General features: G+C 37.9%; 1 protein-coding gene across 1 annotated transcript; it reads right to left on the bottom strand.

Moving 5' to 3' along the window:
* Nucleotides 1–2,579: 2,579 nt before the first annotated feature.
* MRPL39 (mitochondrial ribosomal protein L39) lies at nucleotides 2,580–24,114 on the bottom strand. The gene is made up of 10 exons (XM_011926517.1): nucleotides 24,007–24,114; nucleotides 23,096–23,302; nucleotides 20,428–20,567; nucleotides 17,985–18,084; nucleotides 16,390–16,457; nucleotides 13,918–14,030; nucleotides 10,802–10,867; nucleotides 9,721–9,874; nucleotides 5,765–5,812; nucleotides 2,580–2,681 (listed from the first exon to the last, which is right to left on the bottom strand). The coding sequence occupies exons 1-10, from the start codon at nucleotides 24,077–24,079 to the stop codon at nucleotides 2,634–2,636; spliced, it is 1,017 nt and encodes a 338-aa protein (XP_011781907.1). The 5' UTR covers nucleotides 24,080–24,114; the 3' UTR covers nucleotides 2,580–2,633.
* Between the last annotated feature and the right edge of the window lie 368 nt (nucleotides 24,115–24,482).

The raw sequence follows: 24,482 nt of genomic DNA, 5'->3' as shown, positions 1-24,482 counted from the left end.
TACAAAAAAACTAGCCGGGCGAGGTGGCTGGCGCCTGTAGTCCCAGCTACTTGGGAGACTGAGGCAGGAGAATTGCGTGAATCCAGGAGGCAGAGCTTGCAGTGAGCTGAGATCCGGCCACTGCACTCCCGCCCGGGCCACAGAGCGAGACTCCGTCTCAAAAAAAAAAAAAAAAAAAATTCATTCTTCTACTGGGTAAGGTAAGATCCATGAAGTGGAAAGTTGCCAAAAAGCAGGTGTTCAGATAGTGCTAGTTGCCCAAAAAGCATGAAAAACGCCCACTGAAACAAGAGTTTGTAAAATTATTCTCTGTACTTTTCTGTATGCTCAAATATTTCACAATTTTTAAGAGAAAAAAATGTTGAAGTATATAAATTCACAAACAACAAAGGGAATGGAAAAAAAAATCAATAAACAAGAGATGTCAACCAAATTCTAAAAGACAAAAAGCTAAGTAACTAATAAAACACTAGAGAACATCACCACCTAGAAAACATGTGGAGGAAGTTCCATCAGAGGCAGCCAAGCGGCCCAGCTGGGCCTTAGCTCAGAGACGGGAGAAGTTCACAGATGACAGAAGACAGTAGAGGGATTAATTAAATCTAAACTAATTAAAAAGAAAGGAATTAATTAAAGGCCTGTATACAAACGGGTTGAACACTACCCCATCTTCAAATACAGAACGGCCTACACCCAGGGAGTGCCCCATGTAAAATATCAAAGGGATCTTTTATAAAGTCAGTGAAAGAACAGTCTGCGTAAAACTAGGAGTCAATTTAGAAATCAGTAGCCAAGACAAGACCTCTTCATTCCAGCATTTTACAAACCCTCGTCCTACCAGCCAGATTCACCTACTCATCCTTAGTGATGCCTACAAGAAGCCAAACCTTGCTCAAACCAGAGCTGCCACTCAACCTCCCTACATCCACATTTTCAACTACAAACTGACAGCCAATAAACATAAGACTTTTGAAAAAAGCCTGAAACATGTAAGTGAAAGACTAAGATAAAAAATCGGTCACCAGAGAAAAGAGATAATTCAGGGACTAGAAAGTGAATGAACAAATGAATACCAATTATATCGATATCTTCAGAGAGCTTCATGAAAAAACATCACATCCAAAAACCTGAAAAGGGTTCTATGAAAGAGAAGCAAAAGACAGCTTTCAGAAATTAAAATATGCTTGACATAATGTATTACAAGTAAAATATAAATGCAGGAAAAATAATAGAGAAAGGGAAAAAAATACAGAGGACCAATACAGAAGATGCAAATACAGCTGAACGGTATTAGAGAAACAAAGAACCTCCAGAAAAAAGAAAGGACAAAAAAAGTAAGAAAACATAAAAGAGAGATGTCGAAAATTGAAAGGACCGCCTACGTACCAAGCAGAATAACTGACTAAAGACCAAGATACGGGTACAGGATTGTTGAATTTTACACCACCAAGAATAAAAAGATCCTAAGTGTCCAGAGTGTGTTGAGGGAAGGGGATGCAGAGAACAGGTTATATAAAAAGGAACAAGAATCAGACTGGCATCAGACCTTTTATTAGCAAAATCAGATGCCACAAAATAACTGAGCTGCTTTCAAAGTTCGAAGAGAAAACTACTTTTCAATCTAGAATTCTGTATCTAGCTGAATAGTTCATCAAATATAAGTGCAGAACCCACTTCAGACATGCAATGGCTCACCTCTTAGACATTGTTTCCTAGAAAGGAGCATAGAGACAAATGCTAGCAAAATGAGAAAGTTAATCAAGAAACAGGAAGATACGGACTGACCTCACCCAGAAAAAAATATATATATATACAGCCTTCAGAGGAAGCCTGTGCACAAGACGCAGAAAACTTGCTGACACTGAAGCAGAAACTTTTTGGCAAAATATTTTTGTAAGACTGATTACGAAGGCTTACTCAAGGTGTGGGTAAACAGGCACTCTTAGACACTGTTACTGGGAGTAACATTTGGCAAAAACTTTGGGAAGCTGGCATCTGGTAGCGCCTGTCAATAATTCCACTGCCAGAAAGCTATTCCTACAAAATTATTTATACGTGAGGCAACGTAGAACATAAGAGCACGTGAGTGAAACTGTCTCCGTTCAAATTCCCACTTTACCACTTTCAAGTCTATGCTGTTTCCTCCTTTAAAAAATAGAAACATCTTCTCAACAGGTCACTGTGGGGATTATACAAAAGGTTCCAGGTGATGAGCTTAGCACAAGGCCCAGCACATGATAAATACTCAGTTAACATTATTTACTACAAACATTTGCCATTTTTGCATAAGGATGTTAACTATGCCACTGTTTGGCAAAAAATGCAAGCAAGTATAGTATAATCCTATTTATGTTTTTTAGAAATTACATTTATATTTGTATGTATCTGCCTAGATCTGCAGGAAAAAAAAAAGAGAAAACATGCCAAAGTGTTGCATCCACAGAGCAGGAACGGAGTAACCTGTTTTTTTACAGTTTCCATTTGAGCAACATGAAGTGTTTCATACTTCAGAGAAAAGAAAAAGTAAAGATCACTATTAATCTTGGGGAGAAGGTTAATCTGTATAAGCACACACAAACATATTAAAAACATTTATTTTAATTTATTAAACTTATTTAAATTTTAGAAAGTTATTAGGTAGATGTACATTCCTCTGTTGGTTTAGTTTGATCTTCAGTTACCTGTAAAAACATGAATAGCTTTACTTTCCTAATAAACACTTTGTTTTACCCCTTCACCCACCATTTTAAATCATTTCATAGCCCTCTTATAATGACCCTTTATCTTTCTCCTTCAATAGTAATTATTACAGAAAGTTAGGTAAGGAGAAAGATTTAAAGGCCAAGTAACCAATATAAATTATCACATAAAGAACAATAATTCCATTCAAAAATATAATCTAAGGCATATTATGCCTAGGCTTCTCAAGTTTGCCATTTCACTTTTCAGCCGTAAAACAAAATCATTAGTGTAAGAAAAAACACGTGAAGTGCTGTAACAAGATATTTTAAATCAGTTTATTTTCTTTTGGAGTATAATCCATTTAGAATAAAGCATATTACAGATTTAGTCTAAATAGACATCTCTATGTCCCTATTTCTATTCTATGTCACTCAGACTCATCAAACAGACACGGCTAAATCTGAATTCAACACCCCCAAAACCTGTCCTGCCTGCATCATCTATCTTGGTAAAGGGCTCCACCTGGCTACCTAAGGACAGCATTCAAGAATTCACTCTCTTCTTCCTACCTGCATATTCCATCAACAGTCCTATTCATTCAGCCTAAGTTAACTCTCACAGTCCTTCTCCCTATCGTGGCTGAACTTTAGGGCCTCATTCTCTTCTATCCCCCTAACAGAACTCTTGGCTTAAGTCATAGCTATATCCCATGATACTCCTACAATGAGCTTTTAAACAAGAATAGCTGATCAACAGGTCACTTCCCTACTCAAAATTCTCCAGTTACTCTCTATTATCTCAGTGAGGTGGAGGAGGAAAGTCAGGAATGCAAGTTCCACAACATGGAACACAAGCCCCTCATATTCTGTTTTCGGACTGACTGATTACCTACCATACATGTGACCTGTACATTCAAATTCATCTTACATTCATCATGTTCTCTATGTAGGCAAGTGACTTCCTCTAAGATAACCTCCAACCCATTCTCCAACAGAGTATCTGCATGGTCCACTTTTATTCACCCTTTAAAATCAGCTTAAGAGACTCCAATTCCTGGAAGCCTTCCTTAAGCAACTCCCCAGCTTGGTCTGAGTCCTCTTCTTTATGCCAGAACCCCACATGTACACCTGAACTGTCTCCTTATAAGTCTAATTATCCAATCAACATTACTTCCCTGAGGCAGCAAGTACATTTTATTCATTTTTTTGTACCACCAGACTATAACAGTACCTGGCACATAATAAACTATCATAAGTCTGTGTTGAATCAATGAACCACATTCAATCTAATCCCTTCAGAAAAGCAAAATGGACAGTAGAAAAAAGCAACTAAACCAGAATAAATGTTTGAAAAAAATATGTATTGACTAACATCATTAGATATTCTAGGTAAGACACTGTCTCTGCTGTTTTTCTATATTTTTCATTCCTTTTAAAGTGTTCAGTTACTATTGCTTCTTTAGTTTCCCAAACTATTTAATATTCATTTCTTTAGTTTCTTTTTTAAATTGTTTTTAATTTTACTTAACTCCAAGTAAACATGCTGAATATTTCTTTAGTTTCTTAATCTAAAATGATCACTGTGACCAACTAAAAAGAGAAAATTACTCTATCCATTCAAAGATAATTTCTTCTCCTGAGAAAAAAAAATTTATATACCCCTTACCCAAGAACATTATGGTGAAGTCCCTAAACAATAATTCCTAACTGTATAGTCATTAATAAAACTAGGTTTATATATCATTATGAAAAACTGTCAATAAATATTTCTTGGGTAACCCCTTCATGTGCTAATGTTGTGTTCAAACTTTGGGCTTACACAAATAAAACAAATCCTGAAAGGCTTGGTAGAAGATAACTGTACAGGCAAAGAAAACAATCAGAAAACAGTATGTGGACATATACAATCAAGCACAAACTTATATGAATGAGTAATTATTTGTTAGAGATTACTCTGAGACTGTTCCACGGAGGAGGTGTGACTCGCAGGAGGTAGTGAAGAATGACTGTGTGGTAAATAGACAGAAAGAGAATGGGAAATGGAGTCCAGAAAGAAAAATTATCATGAAGAAATAAGCAAACTTGAAAATAAGTTTAATGTGTGATGCTTAATGTGCTTGCAAGCTTAACCAGAGTGTTTGTGGCATTGTGGGAAATCAGGATAAGGAGGAAGGCCTAATGAGGCCAGATTACACAGGACAGCTACCAGATAACCTAAGTAAAAGAGGCACACTTAACCTATGAAATAGGAAACAGGGATAGTTGTGGTCAAGAAATACAATCACTCAGGCCGGGCGCGGTGGCTCATGCCTGTAATCCCAGTACTTTGGGAGGCCAAGGCAGGTGGATCAGGAGGTCAGGAGATCGAGACCATCCTGGCTAACACGGTAAAACCCTGTCTCTACTAAAAATACAAAAAAATTAGCTGGACGTAGTGGTGGGCACCTGTAGTCCCAGCTACTTGGGAGGCTGAGGCACGAGAATCGCTTGAACTCGGGGGGTGGAGGTTGCAGTGAGCCAAGATCGTGCCACTGCACTCGAGTCTGGGAGACAGAATGAGACTCTGTCTCAAAAAAAAAAAAAAAACTATCATTCCTACTCATGAAGTCTAAATTTTAATGACAAAGAATAAACTACAAAAACACCAACATTCAAATCTGGTTTTTCAGGACATTAGGACATTTGCACATTTACTGTTAATGGCTAAAGACAGCTTTAAAATATACCTGACAAATCTTGATCCTTTAAATATTCATTAAGTTTACAAAAAAATCCTAAGATCTCATTGATACCATTACAACTATTAAGAACTATTACTATTACGTTGTAATATTATTTCTCTTCAAGTTCTACAATATCATTTTCATGATATTAACAAACAAAATCAAAAGAGAACTGCCAAGTTACAACTTTACCCTTACCAAAACACTAGTGAACAATCACAACACTGCTTTGACTATTGAGACAACTTACTTTTTTCCTTTCTCTGTTTCTTACATTTCCCCCGCCCCTTTGGTTGTTATTGGTTAATTTTCATGAATTTCTTTATAGAAGAGTACTCATTAGCTGTCAAAAACACTTACCATTTTCCGAGATCTTTCCAATAGCTTATCCCATATCGTAAAATGTGCCTTGAAAAGAAAAGATTTGCGATGAACTAAATGAAGTAGTAAAGTCAAAGTAAAAAGGACAGACTCTTTATACAGCTTTTAGAACAAAATAAATAAAAAGCTAGGCAGTGCTAATATAGATAAGTGGTTATAAAAGTAGCGAAAAAAGGTACTACATACGATAGCTGCTTTGTTTTGCTTTCTTCAATTGCTTAAACCCAGGAGGCAGAGGTTGCAGTGAGCATTTAAGAAAAAAACCCTTAAGGATTGAACGTGCCCTTCTTTCACTTTTGCCCCTTTTAATCATTTCCATCACAGAAAGCATTTCTTCTAACAGGAAGCAAAAATCTGCCCTACTTTCCCACAGATTGTGGTTCAATCCTTAAATAGCCAGTTTCAACATTCTAGAAGTCATTCTTCAAATCATAAGACAGTCATTAAAAACCACCTGTGACCATCTTCACACTGAAATGGCAGAACCAAAGAATTCATCAAGTTACCCTAAAGAATAAGTAAAACCTAACAAAGACAATAGTAAATTTTTCTTTTTTTTTTTTAATGGAGTCTCACTCTGTCGCCCAGGCTGGAGTGCAGTGGTGCGATCCCCACTCGCTGCAACCTCCGCCTCCCGGGTTCAAGCGATTCTCCTGCCTCAGCCTCCCAAGACAATAGTAAAATTTAAACTCAATTTCCTCAGTCCTTAACAATCTCCTGTAGCAGAGGATTATCAGAATGCATTAAGGAAAACTGTACAAAGTGTATCATGACCACATCAATTGTATTAGGTCAACTGAAAGTGATACCAAGGCATATGGGCAGGCCAGTGACTATTTCACACTGCATAAAATCTGTAACAAAAGGTAAAATTAATAAATATTGACACACAAACCCTTCTAGAGAAAGAGCTGATTGGTATGTTTGAAGGGAACACCATGCCTGACTCAGGCGGAATGAACTGCTGGTGTAGAGACCTTGAGCTGTGGCTGGAATACAGTGAATGAGGAAAGGAGTGGTATTAGATAAAGTCAGAGAAGCAAGCAGGGATCAGATAATGCAGGGCTTTGTGAGACAGGGTAAAGAGTTGGGATTTGTTCAAGGGAAGCCACTGGAAAGTTTGGGGCAGAGGGAGTACATAACAGATTGTGTATTAAAACGATCACTTTGGCTACTAAGTGGAAAATGCACTGTAGAGGGCAAGAGTGAAAGCAAGGAAGGTGAGTGAAAACAAAGAGGAACTTGCATAAGGGAAGTAGTAGTAGATGAGATGCTATAAGGTGCATAAATTCAGAATATGTCTCAGAGTTAAAAGTTGAAAGGACTTGCGGATGGATGGGCTGGGGCATGGCTACGAGGGGAAAAGAGAATCAAGGATTACCTTAAACAACTAAGGAAACCAGGGGTATCCAATCTTTTGGCTTCCCTGGGCCACACTGGAAGAAGAATTGTCTTGGACCACACATAAAATATACTAACACTAATGACAGCTAATGAGCTAAAAAAAAAAAAAAAAAAAATCACAAAAAAATCTCATAATGTTTTAAGAAAGTTTACAAATTTGTGTCTCATTCAAAGCCGTCCTGAGCCACATGCAGCCCACGGGCTGTGAGTTGGACAAGCTTGAGTTAAAGGATGATCCCATTTTCTGAAATTGGGAAGGCTAGGAAAAGAAGCAGGAATGTGGAGAAAAGTCAAAGTCAAACGTACATGAGAGGTGTGCTAAATTTTACAAAATGAGAGCGATGAAAGAAGATATAAATAAGAAGATATAGTAAGTTCATAGACTGGAAACCTCAACATATTAAAGATGTCAATTCTCCCCAAACTGCTATACAGCTCTAATGGACTTCTTATCAGAATCTCAGGAAGACTCTGTTGACATTGAAAATATTATCCTAACATTAAATGGAAACTCAAATAAACTAGAAGACTTAAAACAACTTTGATTAAAAAATAGTAACAAGAGAGGAATTACTCTACCTGATTTCACAGCCTATTTAGAGCTACAGTAATCAAGAATGTGTGGTACTGGTAGAGAACTAAACATATGTGATCAATGGAACAGAATAGAGGACCCAAAATAGACCTACATAAATATGCTCGGCTAATTTTTAACAAAGATGCAAAAGTAACTCAGTGGAGGAAGAGTGGCCTTTTCAACGAATGGTACTGGAGCAATTTGACATCAAAAGCCAAAAAAAAAAAAAAAAAAGCCTAAACCTAAACCTAAATCTCACACTCATAGAAAAAGTAACTCAAAATGGACCACAGATTTAAATAGATGTAAAACTCTAAAACTTTTAGGAAGGAAAAAAAAAAAGGAGAAAATCTTTGGGATCTAAGGCTAATCAAAGAGTTCTTAGAATTAACCCCAAAAACATAATCCATAAAAACAAAAATTTTATCAAATTTTGATAAACTAGTTTCATCAAAATTAAAAACGTCTTCTCTGCAAAAGGCTGCTCAGAGAGAATGAGAAAACAAGCCACATATACAAACACAAGGTACAGCCAAAGAGAGAAATCTGAAAACTACATATCTAACAAAAAACTAATATCTACAACATATAAAGAACTCTCAAAACTCAACTGTTAAAAAGTAAAACAATCTAATTAGAACACTAGCAAAAGACATAAACAGACATTGCACCAATGAAGATATATAGATGGCAAATAAGTACATGAAAAGAATGATCAATATCATTGGTCAACAGAGAAATTCAAATTAAAACTACAATGAGATATCACTACAAATGTACCAGAATGACTAAAACAAAAAAAAGTACTGACAGCATCAAATGCTAGTGAGGATGTGGAAAAACTGATCACTCATACATTGCCAGTGGGAATGTAAAATGGTACAGTCACTCTGGAACACTTTGGTTGTTTCTTAAAAAACCAAACATACACTTATCACATGACCCAGCAATTGCACTCCTGTATTTAGGCCAAAGAAATATTCACAAAAACCTGCACACAATGTCACAGCAGCTTTATTTGTAATAGCCAAAAACTGAAAAGAACTCAGATGTCCTTTGATGGATGAATGGTTAAACAAACCGTGATATATCCAGACCAAGTAATACTACTTAGCAATAAGAATGAATGAACTACTGATATACTCAATGACTCAGATGAATCTCCAGAGAATTATACTGAGTGAAAAGTGCCAATCCCAAAAAATTACATACTGTTCGATCCCATTCATATAATATTCTTGAAGTAACAAAATTATAGAAAAGGAAAACAGGTAAGTAGTTGGCAGGGGTAAGCAGGCAGGGTAATGGGGGCAACAGAGGGAAGTGGCTGTAAATGCGTGTGTCTATAAAAGGCCAACATGAGGGATCCCCTTGGTGAAGGAGTTGGTCTGTATCTTCATTGTATCGCTGTCCATACCCTGGTGATGATACTGTATTTTAGTACCGCAAGATGCTACCATTGAGGAAACCAAGTAAAGATATGTGGGATCTCTCTATGTCTTATAACTGCAATTATCTCAAAATCAAAAATTTAAATAAAAAGATTAGCAAGGGGTGGGAGCAATGTGGAAAAGGTCAGCCTTCGGGTCATGAATGGATCATTAAAATTAGAGGGAAGAGCATGCCATATTTAAGCTTAAAAGGCATTCCAGAAAGGTCTTACCAATATGCACTCTAATACCCCCTCTGTCAATGTACCCTCACCTGTGCTAATTTGAAAATTTTAAATGCTATATCAATTTGATTTAATTTTTTCAACTAATGTTTCTTTTGTAATTGTATATTTACACCCTGGGCAACTTTGTTTTTAATCATAAACCTGAGTTTACAAAATACTAGTGTCATACAACTTATGAAAAATTAGAAGTTTATACTCTTCAAACTGGTATAAAATCAAGTCCGGAATTATATCTATACCCAAATTGGAAGGCCTGGAACTTTAAGCTTTACTTACTCTTAAGTGAATGGGTAAAGATACACCCTGGAATCTTCGTATAAGACTTGGCTGGGTGGGTTGAAGATTGTGAACTGCTGACACTTCATACTGGAAACAAATACTTGTTCTTGGAATAAGAGGGCCCTCATTCACATCAATGAAGTCACCTATTCTGATTGATTTAAAAATAAACAAACAAAACTGCAACATCAAATAGTTTGTAATAGCTTGAAAAAGAAATCTCTTCATTCTCTTTGCTGCTAGCATCCCTAATCAAGAACATTATATATGGTTCAATTCAGTTTCTGATGACCCCTGACATAATGACCTCAAGTAAAGAGGCTAAAACTTTGAAAATTAAATCAAATGAACCATTTTCTTAATTAGCATTGATATAAATTTTAAGGTCTTTAAGAGTCACACAACACATCATACTATCAAGCTGATCCAACTGCCTAAAACTGATCATCTACAACCTTAAAACAACCCATGTAACAAAGTTTAGAATTCAGCGTGTAGCACACATTGTGTTCAGAAACAAAGGGTAGTTTCTAGAGGAAAAAAGTTAAGTCCAGTTCACAAAAACAGGAGGTTGAGAAAACAGATCCAGGTCATGAAGTCATCTCTGCAGAATGCATTGTCTTGGGACTTGCTCCCCATGGGAGAATGTCATCATAAGCAGTGGACCTTTCTCATCCATGTGTCAGAAAGCACATTCTGGCTTAACTTACATGTATCATAAATAATTACTAGCTAGTCAATATTCATATGAATTACCATGTTCAATTCATAACAATGAATATCTCACCCAGTTTCAAAACTAACTCCTAAAAATTACATTCTTAAACAGTGGTTTTCAACTCAAAATTAAATAAAAATAGCAAACAATAAAATGAGGATTATAGAAACTACAAGTGTTCCTGACGGTAATTTAAAGCTTCCATTTATCACCATATCAAAACAATGAACAAAGCAAAAAAAATAAGGTGAAAAGAACAAAATAAGGTACAAATTCATCTTTTTTGGTCATATGCTTCATTCAGATAATAAAGCTAAGCCTTACTCTAACATAGCAGCCAGTTTTTAGACTTTTACTTACCTGTGTAGCTTGACTATTCTCTCAGGGTTCTGAGATGCCTTCTCTTCTATGAAATCTATTTTGTACCTGAAAAGCAGCAAAGAAAAAAACATTTTTTTAACTCTAAATAAGTAAAAAAGTGTTTAAAGATATCTCCCTTTCTCTTCCTCTTCAGCCATACTTGTTGAGAGTGGGTTACACTTGGAACCTCCCTTTAATCTGGCCACAGCCCCAGGACTCTGCCAAACTGTTCTCAACAAAGTCACAGGTACCTGCTTGGTGTCAACCCAATGAACACTTTTTGTTCCTCATTTTCTTAATACCAATGCTCACCTCCACTTCTCAAAGTGTTCTTTCTTTCCATTTTTATTTATTTTGATTTTTTTTGAGACAGGGTCTTGCTCTGTCACCCACCCTGGAATGCAGTGGCACAATTATACCTCACTGCAGCCTCAAACTTCTGGGCTCAAGCGACCCTCCTGCCTCAGCCACCCAAGTAGCTGGGACTACAGGTGTGAGCCACCATGCCAGGCTAACTTTTTGTTTTGTTTTGTTTTGGTAAAGATAGGGTCTTGCTAAGTTGCTCAGGCTGGTCTCAAACTCCTGGCGTCAAGCAATCCTCCTGCCTCAGCTTCCCAAAGTGCTGGGATTATAGCGATGAACCACCACACCCAACCTCAAAGTGCTCTTTCCATGGGTATCGGTGGCATTCCTTACAGCTTGTTATTTTACATCTCTGGCCACTCTTGTCTTTCTCTACCCTTTGAGAATTCTATGCTACACCCTCTTTTCACTTCAAGCATCCTCCTTAGGCCAGCCTCTGAGCTACAATTTAGGTAGTTATATCTCCTGTATCTCTGCTTCTAATCTACCTACCTCTTCTGACCACAGTTTCCAAGACCCATCTGGACATCCCTCTAGGATGTTCCATAAGCACCTTACCCTGAAATTTCCACACTGCACAAATTATCACCTCTTTCCCACCCAAACTTGTTCTTCCTCCTGAATTTCCTGTCTTAGTACAATACCACCAACCACCCAGGTGTCCATGTGAAAAACCTGGGAGATTTCCTTGATTTCTTTCTCCAACCATATCCCCTTCATTCAATTCATTATCAAGTTGTCAATTTGACTGCCCAGTGTCTCTCAAATCTACCCAATCCTGTCAGTATAGCAAAAGGCACAGATGAAACTGCACAGCCCAGGTTCAAACCATGACTTTACCATTTACTATTGAAAGCTTTGTCCATTTACCCCAGGGTGCTAAACAAGTAATATGTGTACGTGCACCACTGGTGTATGCACAATTATGCGGCAAAGTTGGGGAACACCGGTTTATGCAAAAACACCCTGACTACTACAGTCCCCCAGGCACTAATAAGGGTGCCAATTACCTTGAATATTTGTCCCTCCTGACCCACCTCCAAGAGATGCTCCTGTCCCCTGAGAGTCAAAGCCACAAAAAGGCCCCACCCTTACCCCTGCAGCAGAAAGGCTCAATCACTGATCCACCTTCAATGATTCAACTCTTCTGTCCTATCAAGCTTCCTCCAGAATTATCCCCTTCCTCCTACCACACACTCAACTAAGTTACAAAAGTCCCAGAAGCCCCTACCAGTCCCTGACAGGTAGCGGAATGGGAAATCTCAATGTATACTGAATGGAAGTCAAAAGTACACTGTCCAGTAAAGTACCATGGTGCACTTAAATGTGATCGGTACTAGTTAAAATGAGCCTTAAGTGTAAAACACATACCAAGTTCTGAAGATTTAGAGTGAAAAAGAATATAAAATAACATCAATATTTTAATATTGATTACACTGAAATAACATTTCAGATGTATCACTTAAATAAAATCATTAAAATTAACTTCACCTTTTGACTTTTTTTCAATGTAACTACTAGGAAATTTCAAATTATACAGATGTCTCATATTGTATTTCTTTTGGGAGCATGTGCCTAGACTTTTTGGCACAGAGAGTGACTTAACGTGTTTGGACAGTCCAAAGAATTTTCTTGTAGAATCAATGCTATAAAAGGTGGTTTGGTTCTACAATACTATCTGTACTCTAGTTAAAACAGTACATTACAACTGGTTTCTAAGTCCACTGGTTCCAGGACATGCTAAAAATGTTTCAAGATAAAGTGTTTCATGGGCAAATATATTTGGGAAATTTTCAGTGTCCACTTTGGGAGACCCTTGAGTGCAATGAGTAAAATTTTTTAAGCCACTGTTCTTCAAACTCAGCTTAACACAGTACATGATTTCATATGTCAATTACATCTTATGGAAGAATATTATGAGACAGATAGCTTTGAGAAATGCTAAGCTATAAAGTATGTGTCAAAAACACACTCATAACTAACCCAATATATTTATGATAACCTATCCCTAAAAGAATTTGTAATTCAACTTCTATATACCTAAAGAAATTCTAATCTATAACCTTTAACAATTTGTAGGTGCATATTTTGACTTCAGACTCTGGTTTTTTTTTTTTTTTTTTGGTTTTCTTTACAGCACAGATTTCTCTTGCTAAAGTTCTAATATTCTATTAGGTTAATGTTAAAATTTAGCTTATGTTCTTATAACTGGTAGTAGAAGGTGAAGTGAAAGTTTTCTGAGTGAGAATTGAGAAGCCAGGCAGGAATTAAAATGTTAAAGAAAATCCATCAAATGAATAATTCACATGCAGAAGACTAAAACCTGGCTGTGTAAACATTTTACTTCAGCTATTAGCCCTCTTCCAAACTGCTTGCATTTTCAATCTTATCAGTGTCATTTTAAGTGTGGAGGGGTAGGAGAGAAACGCTGCCAAATACACAAAATTATATAGTTGCTTAACGTGCGTTATCACTTCACACTAGAAAGAAAAAAGGGAAACATACCACTATGTTGATATAATGAGAAAGGCTGGTCCAAGAACAGAGAAGTAAAACAAAGTGAGAAAATTATCAAGGGAGGTGGGGAACATTTTCCTCAGCGAAATAAATGAGATCAGAAACAGAGGTCTCAGAGTGGAAAATAATACACTGTCATATGTATATCAAATATAAAAATTCTTAAGACCTGAATTTCCTTTATTACATATAATACTGGAAGAGTTAGCTTTGATTTAAAGAAAGCCAACACTTACTTGTTGTGTTGAAATATTTCCAATGCCACTTTTGCTTCAACTTCTAGAGTTTCAAATGGAAGATCTTTATAAATTAAAGCATGAGCATCCTTTGTGAAAGAACGTAAGTTCTCCTTAAAAATGAAATAACCTTTAGTGACAATTTACTGAAAAGCATTTCTCCATAAGCCAGTTGAGACAAAACTCTATGCTTACTACTGCAAATCCAACTAAAATAAAAGACAAAATCAAGTTTGTTAGAACAGGAAGTTATTAATTTGCAACAGCTGAAGTTTTCCACCATAAACCATAAAACTTCTTATTTACCAGTAATTAAGGTGTCAGCCTTCATTAATACTAATTATTAAAGATAAACCTATAAAGAAATTTTATCCAAATTATATTATAATTTCATTCAAATTACACAATCTTAAAATGTTATTAAAACTATGATGCACCAAGTAAAAATGCCAATAAATCAATAGCAAGACATAAAAATGTGTTTACAGTATGAATAAAACTAAGTTTATTAAATGTATGGGGAAAAAATTATTGTTTTCATAATTAAGAAAGTTTCACTAGAAATGTAACATCTTCACCAACCCTGTACAAAGTATAGCATGTCCAATATTAAGTTTTTGCTTAATAAAAATGTCCATTTTACACAATTAAAATGATGAATAATACACATTAACAATGTTTATAAGATTTTTAATAAAAATTCTAATTAAACTTTCATACTACAAATCATTACTAATACAGAAAAGACCAAGCACTATTACACAATTAAGTTTTATAATAAAATTATTTCCATAAAAATCCTATTAGACTTTTTTGCATGAAATGACTCTTCTCTATAAAGAATAATTTACCATATAAAAAAATCAACATTCATGGTTTAATACAACTATTCCTTCAATGTGACTCTACTCTACTTTCTTTAAGCTGTCTACTCAACCCAACTCCATGCAGTTTGCAATCAGCTTGCATATTTCTTTTGTAAGGTTTTATCTTTTAAAAAAGAAAACTGCAAAAGCCAGGCACAGTGGCATACACCTGTAGTCCCAGCTACCAGGAAGGCTGAGACAGGAAGATTGCTTGGGCCCAGGAGTTCAAGGCCAGCCTGGGCAACATCATGAGACCCCCATCTCTTAAAAAAAAAAGAGAGAAAGAAAGAAAAAAGCAGTTACGTTTCATAGATAACAAAAATTAAATCTTGACCTCAGTGTTTACCTAACTCGCCCCAGTAAAGAAAATCTTAAATTTGGAGACATACTTGAAAAGGAAGCTACACTGACAGGAGCCCAGAAATCATGAAGAAACAGTTCCAATCCCTTCCCTCCCCTTCTTCCATCCTCTTCTTTCTCTCTTCCCTCTCCCTTTTTCTCATTCTTTCTTGATTCCCTCTTCTCTCCCTCTCAATATTATGTAATATGGGCAGGATTATACAAAAAGTAATTTCCAAGGCCAAATTTAAACCTAGATCTACCCTTACTTCAAAATCCTTGCTTTTAAGAACCACTACAGTATTTCACTAAATCTAAGATATATTACTAAAGAAAACACACACACACACACACACACACACACTACAAATTCTAATTGCAAGATACCATCTACTATAAGGCTCATATATTTTCAGAGATACTAAATATAAAAAGAATGTACACAGTGGAAATGATAAAATGATGTGGTACATGGCTTCCCCTTTTCAGATCTCCAGACTCCCAATACATAGGACATATAGTTTTGTTTAATTAAGAATTAGGTATTTGCCTATTCTTCCCAATCAGAATTACATCTCCAGGCTTGATCTTTGATAACCATCAGCACCCCTTACCTACAGAGCACCTGATCTAGACTGTCCTTGTTAGGCTCTGTTGCTACCCAAGTCCCAGACCAACAAGGACCATCCTCATTACAAAGGCAGACCATTCACAAAGAGTTTAGTTTGTTAATATTTCGTTTGTTGATGCTTGAGTTAGCTTTGTCAAAGTTGGATTCTTTAATTCACTCAGCTCTCAATGTGCCCCTTGTATATACAGGGACCTCACTGTATGCAACAAGTTAAAATGGTTTAAGGGAGTGGTTTTCAAATTGTGCTCCGGTGATCCAAACAGGTATGGTGCCAGGCCCCCTACTACCACATCAGTCAAGATAGTTAAGTTTTTATATTTTATATTCTGTGCCTCTTGAAAACCACTACCTTAAAACCGCTTAGAAGGAACATCAAGAAAAGGTCAAGCAGGACATAAAGTTTCAAGACAACTGACCATGTTGATGTAAATACTCTCATTCATATATCTCTGTCTTAAATATGCTGAAAAAGCAACAACACCGATAGACAAACAGACAGATACACAGATAGACACATAGATAGATTCTTTTAAATGTTCTCAATGTGCAGTACTATTCAACAAAACACACACAGGAGTCATTCTAACAAAGAAAGGCAGACACTCTAAAATTAATACTCCAGAAGAATACACTTACTTTTGTTGGCATCCACTCATCAAGTTTGCTATCCAAAACTACATCATAGCAGAAGGCACCAGAAATTACTGTAAATCCAACCAAAATAAAAAGCAAAGTCAAATCTGCCCTAACAGAAAGTTACTAATTTACAACAACTGAATATTTAGACTACGAAATGAAGGATTAGCAATCTCTCCCAACTCTACAAATTATAAAATGGTTGCCATTCTTCCAGCTGCTTGCCAGAGCTCTATCAAATTTCCCTTAGCCAAAAGATTAACCCCAAATCACTAATCACTAATATTTTTTAAACATTCAAGTTTTCTTCAAAAATGCTAATTACCATACAGATTTCATAAAGTTAACAGATATAAAAATTCCAGGTAGCCGAGGCAGGTGGATCACCTGAGGTCAAGAATTCAAGACCAGCCTGGCCAACATAGTAAAAACCAGTCTCTACTAAAAATACAAAAATTAGCCAGGCATGGTGGCAGGTGCCTGTAATCCCAGCTATTCGGGAGTCTGAGGCAGGAGAATCACTTAAATCTGCGAGCTGCAGGTTGCAGTGAGCCAAGATCACACCACTGCACTCCAGCCTTGGCAACACAGCTAGACTCTGTCTCAAAAAAAAAAAAAATTTTCAAAAGAACAATGTATTTAGTAAGTAGATAAATAACTTAATGGATATGAAATGCTAAATTTCTTTTATATCGCCTAAATAGCTTCTTTTTGGTGTTTTGTTCTTAGAATCATTTATTGAGTTTCTTTCAAATATTTTAGGTATACCTACTTCTTTAAAAAAAATATATACATGTGATCCTACCATACTTACTATTCCAAAATCCTAGTTTTAGCAAAATTACAATTTACACCCTTTCATCTCACTAAAGTGCTGTCTCTCTCCAGAGTAATAGTCATGTCTGGTGAGATATTACCACCTCAGGACAGCTCTTCCCAGCAGTCTACTTATACTCATATTTCCTCCTCCTCTACACACGCAATTTGGAAATACATGCTTAAAGTTGTAAAAAATAAACGCTGAGGGCTAGGAGCGGTGGCTCACACCCATAATCCCAGCACTTTGGGAGGCCGAGGTGGGAGGATCACGAGGCCAGGAGATCGAGACCAACCTAGCACACAGTGAACCCCCGTCTCTACTAAAAATACAAAAAAATTAGCTGGGCGTGGTGACGGGCGCCTGTAGTCCTAGCTACTCAGGAGGCTGAGGCAGGAGAATGGCGTGAACCCGGAAGGTGGAGCTTGCAGTGAGCCGAGATCGCGCCACTGCACTTCAGCCTGGGCGAGAGTGAGATTCTGTCTCAAATATATAAATAAATAAATAAATAAGTAAATGCTGAGATAGTGGAATTCCATGAAATTCATATTCAAGACAAACACTTTCCAGTAATTCTATGATGTTAATTATTAACCTGCAAAAACTACTTCATGTTTCATCATCATAAGATAGATTTTGTTACTCATGATAAATGAAACGTATGTATAATGGTAATTTATACTAGATAAAATTAGAACTAAACTCTATACATCATCAAAAATAGGTATCAAAATATTTAAGGATCACAAAAAGACATATATTTATATGTGTACATTACCAGGAATTTCTGGAGCTCTGACCAAATTGACCATATATTCATCTTTGAATGCCCTCTCTATCACACAGCCCATCATCATAGCACAGGAACGCCAGTAAGCCTAGAAAAAAATATATACGTACATAAAATATATATAAACACACTGAGATTCACTAAAGTTTTGACAATATTAAATTTTAAGTGAACTTTTGACTTCGAAAATATTTCTCATATATTTCTGTTCACACAATGTAGCAACAGTTACCATCAGGCGATGATGACATTACCTCAACCAAGCAAAAATCAAGAAAGAATGAAGCATCAACTTCAGGTTCTTACTAATGTATGGTGCAAGATACCAAGCACCATAATGGTTGTCAACCCCAACAGATAGTTTTATTATCTGAAAGTATTTATTTTTAACCCAGGATAAAGTTAACTTGTTAACAAACTTGTGCTAAAGTAAAATAAATATATTAATTATGTAACTGTTTATACCATTTATAAATATGGAGAGAAAACTCAACTTTTATGAATGATTAGTGACTCTTATCCTAAACCTAACACCCTAACATATCGTTCAGATTACTCATATTTACAGTAGAGCAGCAGCAACTGGGCTTTCATCTTACCAGCACATTTTGATTCATGGACATGCCTGATTGAGATGGTATCAGAGCAATGACCTGATCAGAGTAAAAAGGAGAAACCTGCAGTGTACCTGTCCATTGTGTTCCCCTCTTGCTGACACTACTCTGAGCACTTTTCAGAAGCTCTGTTTAACATTTGAGGACTACAAAAGTGGGATCACTTCTCCATTATAAATTCTGTGCAACCATATTACACTAAAAATAAGTACAGACCCAGGCCTTGAAGACAAGTGGCAACATGTACTTCTTCATCTATCCTACTTAAATGTCTTTAATGTCTGTTGAACTCCAGCCAGAATGCCTAGGTTCAAATCTGGGCTCCACTAGTTCATAAATCAGTAACCTTGGTCAAGCTGCTGAACTTCTCTTTGTCTCAGTTTATTAATCGGGAAAATGAGGAGAACAGTATGAACACTGTAGAGTTTGTATGAAGGTTAAACGAGTTAATATCTGTAAATCACCTAGAACAGCGCCTGATACATAATACATACATACCCATTGTTGGCTATTATTTTCATTTCTATCATTTTCTTGTTCAATTATTTCAACAAATATTTATTAAACACCTACTGTATGTATATCAAGAACTAGGTCCAATAAGGGAAGTGGTCCCTATCTTCACATTCAACAGTTTATGCTACAAAACAAAATTCAAATATCATATCTAGAGACTAACCAAGTTGTGTGAGACCTTAGAGAAAAAAGGATTAATTTTGACAAGGAGAAACTTAGAAGGTACCACAAAGCAGATGGCCTTTTAATTGAATTGTAAAAAATAAATAGGATTTTAATAGAGAGAAAAGAAAATGCTAACATTTGAAGAAAGCATCAAAAAAAGCAAGGTGGATAACACAGCATAAACCATTAGTGACTGATATGGTTTAGCTCTGGGTCCCCACCCAAATCTCATCTCGAATTGTGATCCCCATGGGTCGAAGGAGAGACCTGGTGGAAGGTGACTGGATCATGGGGCGGTTTCCCCCAGGCTGTTCTCACGATAGTGAGTGAGTTCTCATGAGATCTGATGGTTTAAAGGTGTTTAGCAGTTCCCTCCCACTCTCTCTCTTGCCTCCATGTAAGATGTTCCTGCTTCCCCTTCTACTATCATTGTTAAGTTTCCTGAAACCTCTCCAGCCATGAAAAATTGAGTCAATTAAACTTTTCTTTATAAATTACCCAGTCTCAGGGAGTTCTTTATAGCCATGTGAAAACGGACTAATACAGTGGCCAAGTACTCTAATGTGGCCAGAACAAGAAGGAAAAGGAAAGAAGCAAGGGGGAGGCCAAGCTGGAAAGGCAGGCTGGGAACAGATTATACAGGGCCTGGAAAGCCGTGTGAATGTTATCAGGTAGGCAAGTTCTTTAGGTGTAAGTGACATGCTCCTTAGTCATGTCACTTAATAAAGCTGTTATAGGCCTGTAAAAGAACAACTTTTAAGTACCGAAAAAGAAAGTGGGGAGATGGGTAAGCAGAAAGAGTTAAAAAGTTATTGAAATCATCTAGATAAGATGGTCAAAGGCTGAATTCAAGCAGTAGCAGTGGAAACGGAATCACCCACAATATAGTGATTAATGAATGTAAGTTGAAAAAAGATATTAATATAAAAGACATAGCATACCAAAAACACCCAGAAATGGATGCCACTGATATTTTTTGAACTATAAAAGTGCCTAATCTAACAGGTAAAACATTGACTAAAGAGTACAATACAACATTTGAACTTGGCCATATTTTTATGTTACACCCCATAGAAAACAGGTCTTAATAAAAAGGGAAATAGGGAAATAGAAAAAGAATGTAGAGACAGAAATACCTTATTCACTTCTCCTGGATCACGATCTTTGAAAGTAAGAAATTTAATTTCACAGGACTTTGTTAAAGGCTTATACATGTCCCAAGGCTGTCCATCCACCAGAGCCAGAATGGACTTCCTGCAGTACCACTCACTTAAATCTAGAAATTTAAAACAGACTGATTATCTAACAAAATCCAGAGTGAAAAGGTACATGTTTAAGTGCTACATTTAGAAATAAAACAATGGGAAGGCAAGATTCTGCAGACTGTCCTTTTTAGAGAAAAAAAGTATATTACATCTATAATCAATTAAAAAAAATACCCTACAAAAATTAGCCAGGCATGGGGGCACATGCTTGTAACCCCAGTTATTTGGGAGGCTGAGACAGGAGTATTGCTTGAACCAAGGAGGCAGAGGTTGCAGTGAGCTGAGATCATGCCACTGCACTCCAGCCTGGGTGACAGAGCGAGACTCCGTCTCAAAAATAAATAAATAAATAAATAAAATAATACCCAATATACTCAAGGTCTTATTGGTTATTAACAAAATTACCCAAACCATTTACAAAATTCATTAAGGCTACAACTAGTTTGAAATTAATTTGTCAATTATTAATGAAACAATTTTCAAAGAGTTACACTTGAATATTTAGAGAGCAGCATCACGGATATATCTGGATAGATACACACACAACTCAAAAGGAAAGGGAAATATATTAACACACACCTACAAAAATCAGTTCTAGATTGGTTTTGGGTCTTGCTCCCAAACCATCTCTTATTTCCATGACATAGGAAATACCGTAGTTACCATTTTTTCGAAATTAATATGAATTCCCAGATAAGCCAATCAGCTCTGGTCTGTTTCATCATCCCAGAATGCAATGCCAACTGTGATTAGATGTTCTGTAATGACATAGCTACTCACAAAAGTACTCAAACTACAGGGTCTAAATTATCAACCCCTACATAAGCTCTGTAAAGACAGGGATCATGTCTACTTCTGCTCACTCATCAGTATATCCAGAGCCTAGCACCAGGCCTGGTATTCACTAGCACTAGCAGGTATTCAGTAACAGTTGACTGAATGACTGCAAGCATGAATGACAAGAAAGTCTCAGAGCAGGGGTCATGCTGAGGATGCTTCAGAAGCTGTATCACTACATGTGATGTGTATAAAGCTCCTTAAGGGCCTGAGTTTTGTCTTATCCTCTTCTGTAATCCTAATGCCTATCATATGGCAGAGGTTCCAGAAATATTTGAAAACCAAATGAGTAAATATTTATAAGTACTAATTCGAGTGCCAGAGTGAAGGAGGATTAAGAGGGAGTGTACACTCTTTAGGCCAGTTTAAGCTGATAACTAAAGTTGTTAATTACCTAAATGGAATCATTACTGAGTTTTCCAAAAGTTTAAGCAATGCAGCTAGTCATGCCTGTATCTATTTTGGCGTTTCTTTAATTTAAATAGTACCAGTTCTATCAAAGGTACTATCAAAACATTTTGATCAAAAATAAAATATAGAGGTTCTTATTCTCTTCATTTCCACACCAAAGCACACATGGGGCACAGCTGTCTCCTTTAAGATATAAATACTTGTATCCCAATCACATTCACCCCATGCACATTCCCACTCACACATTTACCACATGTACATATAAATGTAAACAAAAATACAACACAGAGAGAGCTCAATGGAAGACAGATGATAGATGTAAGTTAGGCTATACAATGAAGAGGCGAGAAAGAAAAAGGCAGCAAAAAAAGCTGATCATCTGTGGCCATGGCAACCCCTTTACACCAAACTCCTTTCTTGAGACCTGCATGGTGACTGCTCCCACCACATCACAGCCCTAGGTAAAAGGAGCAAGCAAATCCCAGCTACTTGGGAGGCTGAAGCAGGAGGATAATGTGAGGCCAGAAGTTCAAGACCAGCCTGGGCACCATAGCCACCCTATCTCTCAAAAAACAAAAATAAATTAGCCAAGTGTGGTGGTGGGTGCCTGTAGTCCCAGCTACTTGGTAGGCTAAGGCTAGGAGTTTCAGTGAGCTATGAGAGTACCACTACACTCCAGCCTGGGCAACAGAGCCAGAGCCCCATCTCTAAAATTAAATTAAAGGAGAAAGCACACTAGTAACAATGCACTCAGGTCCGGCCACCTTAATGCACTCAGGTCTGGCCACCTTCTGCCAGAAAATAATCTAGTACCCTAAACAAAGCCAGATTCAAACAAGCCCCAGGCAGGACAATCTATGCACTACACTGCCAATCTTGCAATACTCATAGTACCCTCCGGAGCTAAAGGGACACTGAATAGGCAATAAGGTGCCAGATAAAGAACCTCTGGGAAATCCAGGGACTTCTGCGCCCACCACATCTGGCTAATTCATTTTTATTTTTTGAGAGACGGGGTGGCTATGGTGCCTAGGCTGGTCTTGAACTTCTGGCCTCAAGCTCTCCTCCTGCTTCAGCCTCCCAAGTAGCTGGGATTTGCTCGCTTCTTTTAGCTACAGCTGTGATGTGGTGGGAGCAGTCACCATGCAGATCTCAAGAAAGGATTTTGGTATAAAGGGATTGCCACGGCCGCAGATGATCAGAAGTAATTACAACATCCTGTCTCCTGCACCAGTTCTTCCACACAGCTCAAGTAAAAGGGTCAAAACTGTAACCTGATTCTGTTACTTACGCATGGCACAACTGTAGGGAGTTGAAATGTTTTTATTCATCACGAAGACAGTACCGGGGTCAGTTTTCCCAACATGCTTAACTTCTATCTTCTCAGTTCGGGGAGTTAATGATAACTGCCTGGCTTTCTCTTTATTAAAGAGGTCATTCCGCATTTCTGTCAATTCTGTCGGCGACAGCTGAGAAGCTGGAGATGTTGCTATAAATCCTGTGAAGACGTTACAATAAATATGAAGACTGAAAAAATGTTTAACATACTGCCAAAACTGCGCTCAGAGGTAAAATTAAACCGATGTGTAATATTAACAAACACCAGCGGAAGAAACAGAGCTGGCCCAGATATGTGTCTCTACTTTTAAATTTGGCTCTTTCACATCAGATCGCTATTTCCCACCAATTTCCTCTGTCGTGTTTCCAATCAGCGCTTTACAATAACGGGCAAAAAGTAACCAGGAAACGGAGTCAAAACTGGACTAGAGTCATTGGGAAGGTGAAGAAAGTGGTCGGTTTGAAAGGGTCTGAAGGAAAAGAATAAAATTTCAGGAAACTAAAGGTCCCATACCAAAACTATCAATATCCAGAATGAGAAATGCTGAGTTTATTTCCCAAAAGCCAAATCAGGGAACCCGCCAAGGCAAGTCCAAGTATTCCCAGGGAAGACATGGGCCCAGAGGTGGCCCAAGCTCCTCCCGCGGCCTGACCCGACCCCTGCCCCTGCCCCTGCCCTCCTCCAGCCCCTGGCTCCCATACATTTGTCCTCCCAAGCTGTGTAAGGCCAACCGCCGCGGCGGGACTGAGAAACCCTCCTCCTTCCTCTGCCCCGCGGGATGTCCCCGGCCCCGCCTCAGGTCCAGTCTGGATAGACAACACATTCTAGGCCTCCTCCCTGTCCCCACGGCCTCTGAAACTCACTCCAGCTGATCCCTCCACCGGATGCGACCCGCCAGAGCCGCGGCGCCCGGACACCCATGGCCAGCGCCTCCATAGCAGCGGTGAGAATCGTCGCGCGCAAGTCCCTCTTAGCCCTCCTCCCCCGGAAACGGAGCGCGCACTCGGGAGTTCCGCAGGACAGTTCTGTTCCGGACCCAGCACTCAGACGGCGCACCGCCACCAGGGGGCGTCCGGCCTCGCTGGGGATTCCGTGGCTGAGACCCCGAGACTCCGAGCCGGGGCGCGTTACCTGTGCTCTGTACCTGGGTGCTGTCACCGACCCAGAGTTGCAGGGCCCTCAGAGCGGTCGGCCTGCCTGCCACCCACCACGTAGGCTCTGCAGGGAAACAGAGTCCCACAGGCGTCGTTGCCCTCCGCCTTCTGGCCTCTGAGGGTTCGATTCCGGCCACCCAGGTGAAGCGCTTGCTTCCCTAAAAGAATATATGCATTTCTGGGGG

Source organism: Colobus angolensis, unplaced genomic scaffold (assembly GCF_000951035.1).
Source record: "Colobus angolensis palliatus isolate OR3802 unplaced genomic scaffold, Cang.pa_1.0 Scaffold69, whole genome shotgun sequence".
In the NCBI taxonomy this organism is placed as follows: domain Eukaryota; kingdom Metazoa; phylum Chordata; class Mammalia; order Primates; family Cercopithecidae; genus Colobus; species Colobus angolensis.
This window is presented reverse-complemented; position numbering and strand designations above follow the sequence as displayed.

Excerpts from the sequence above, each read along its gene's own strand:
- MRPL39 (XM_011926517.1), bottom strand. The coding sequence starts at position 24,079 with ATGGAGGCGCTGGCCATGGGTGTCCGGGCGCCGCGGCTCTGGCGGGTC. Across the intron at positions 18,085-20,427 it reads ATCCAGGAGAAGTGAATAAG|GCTTACTGGCGTTCCTGTGC; the intron begins GTATTTCTGTCT and ends ATTTTTTTCTAG. Across the intron at positions 5,813-9,720 it reads CTTTACCCATTCACTTAAGA|GCACATTTTACGATATGGGA; the intron begins GTAAGTAAAGCT and ends TTTCTTTTCAAG.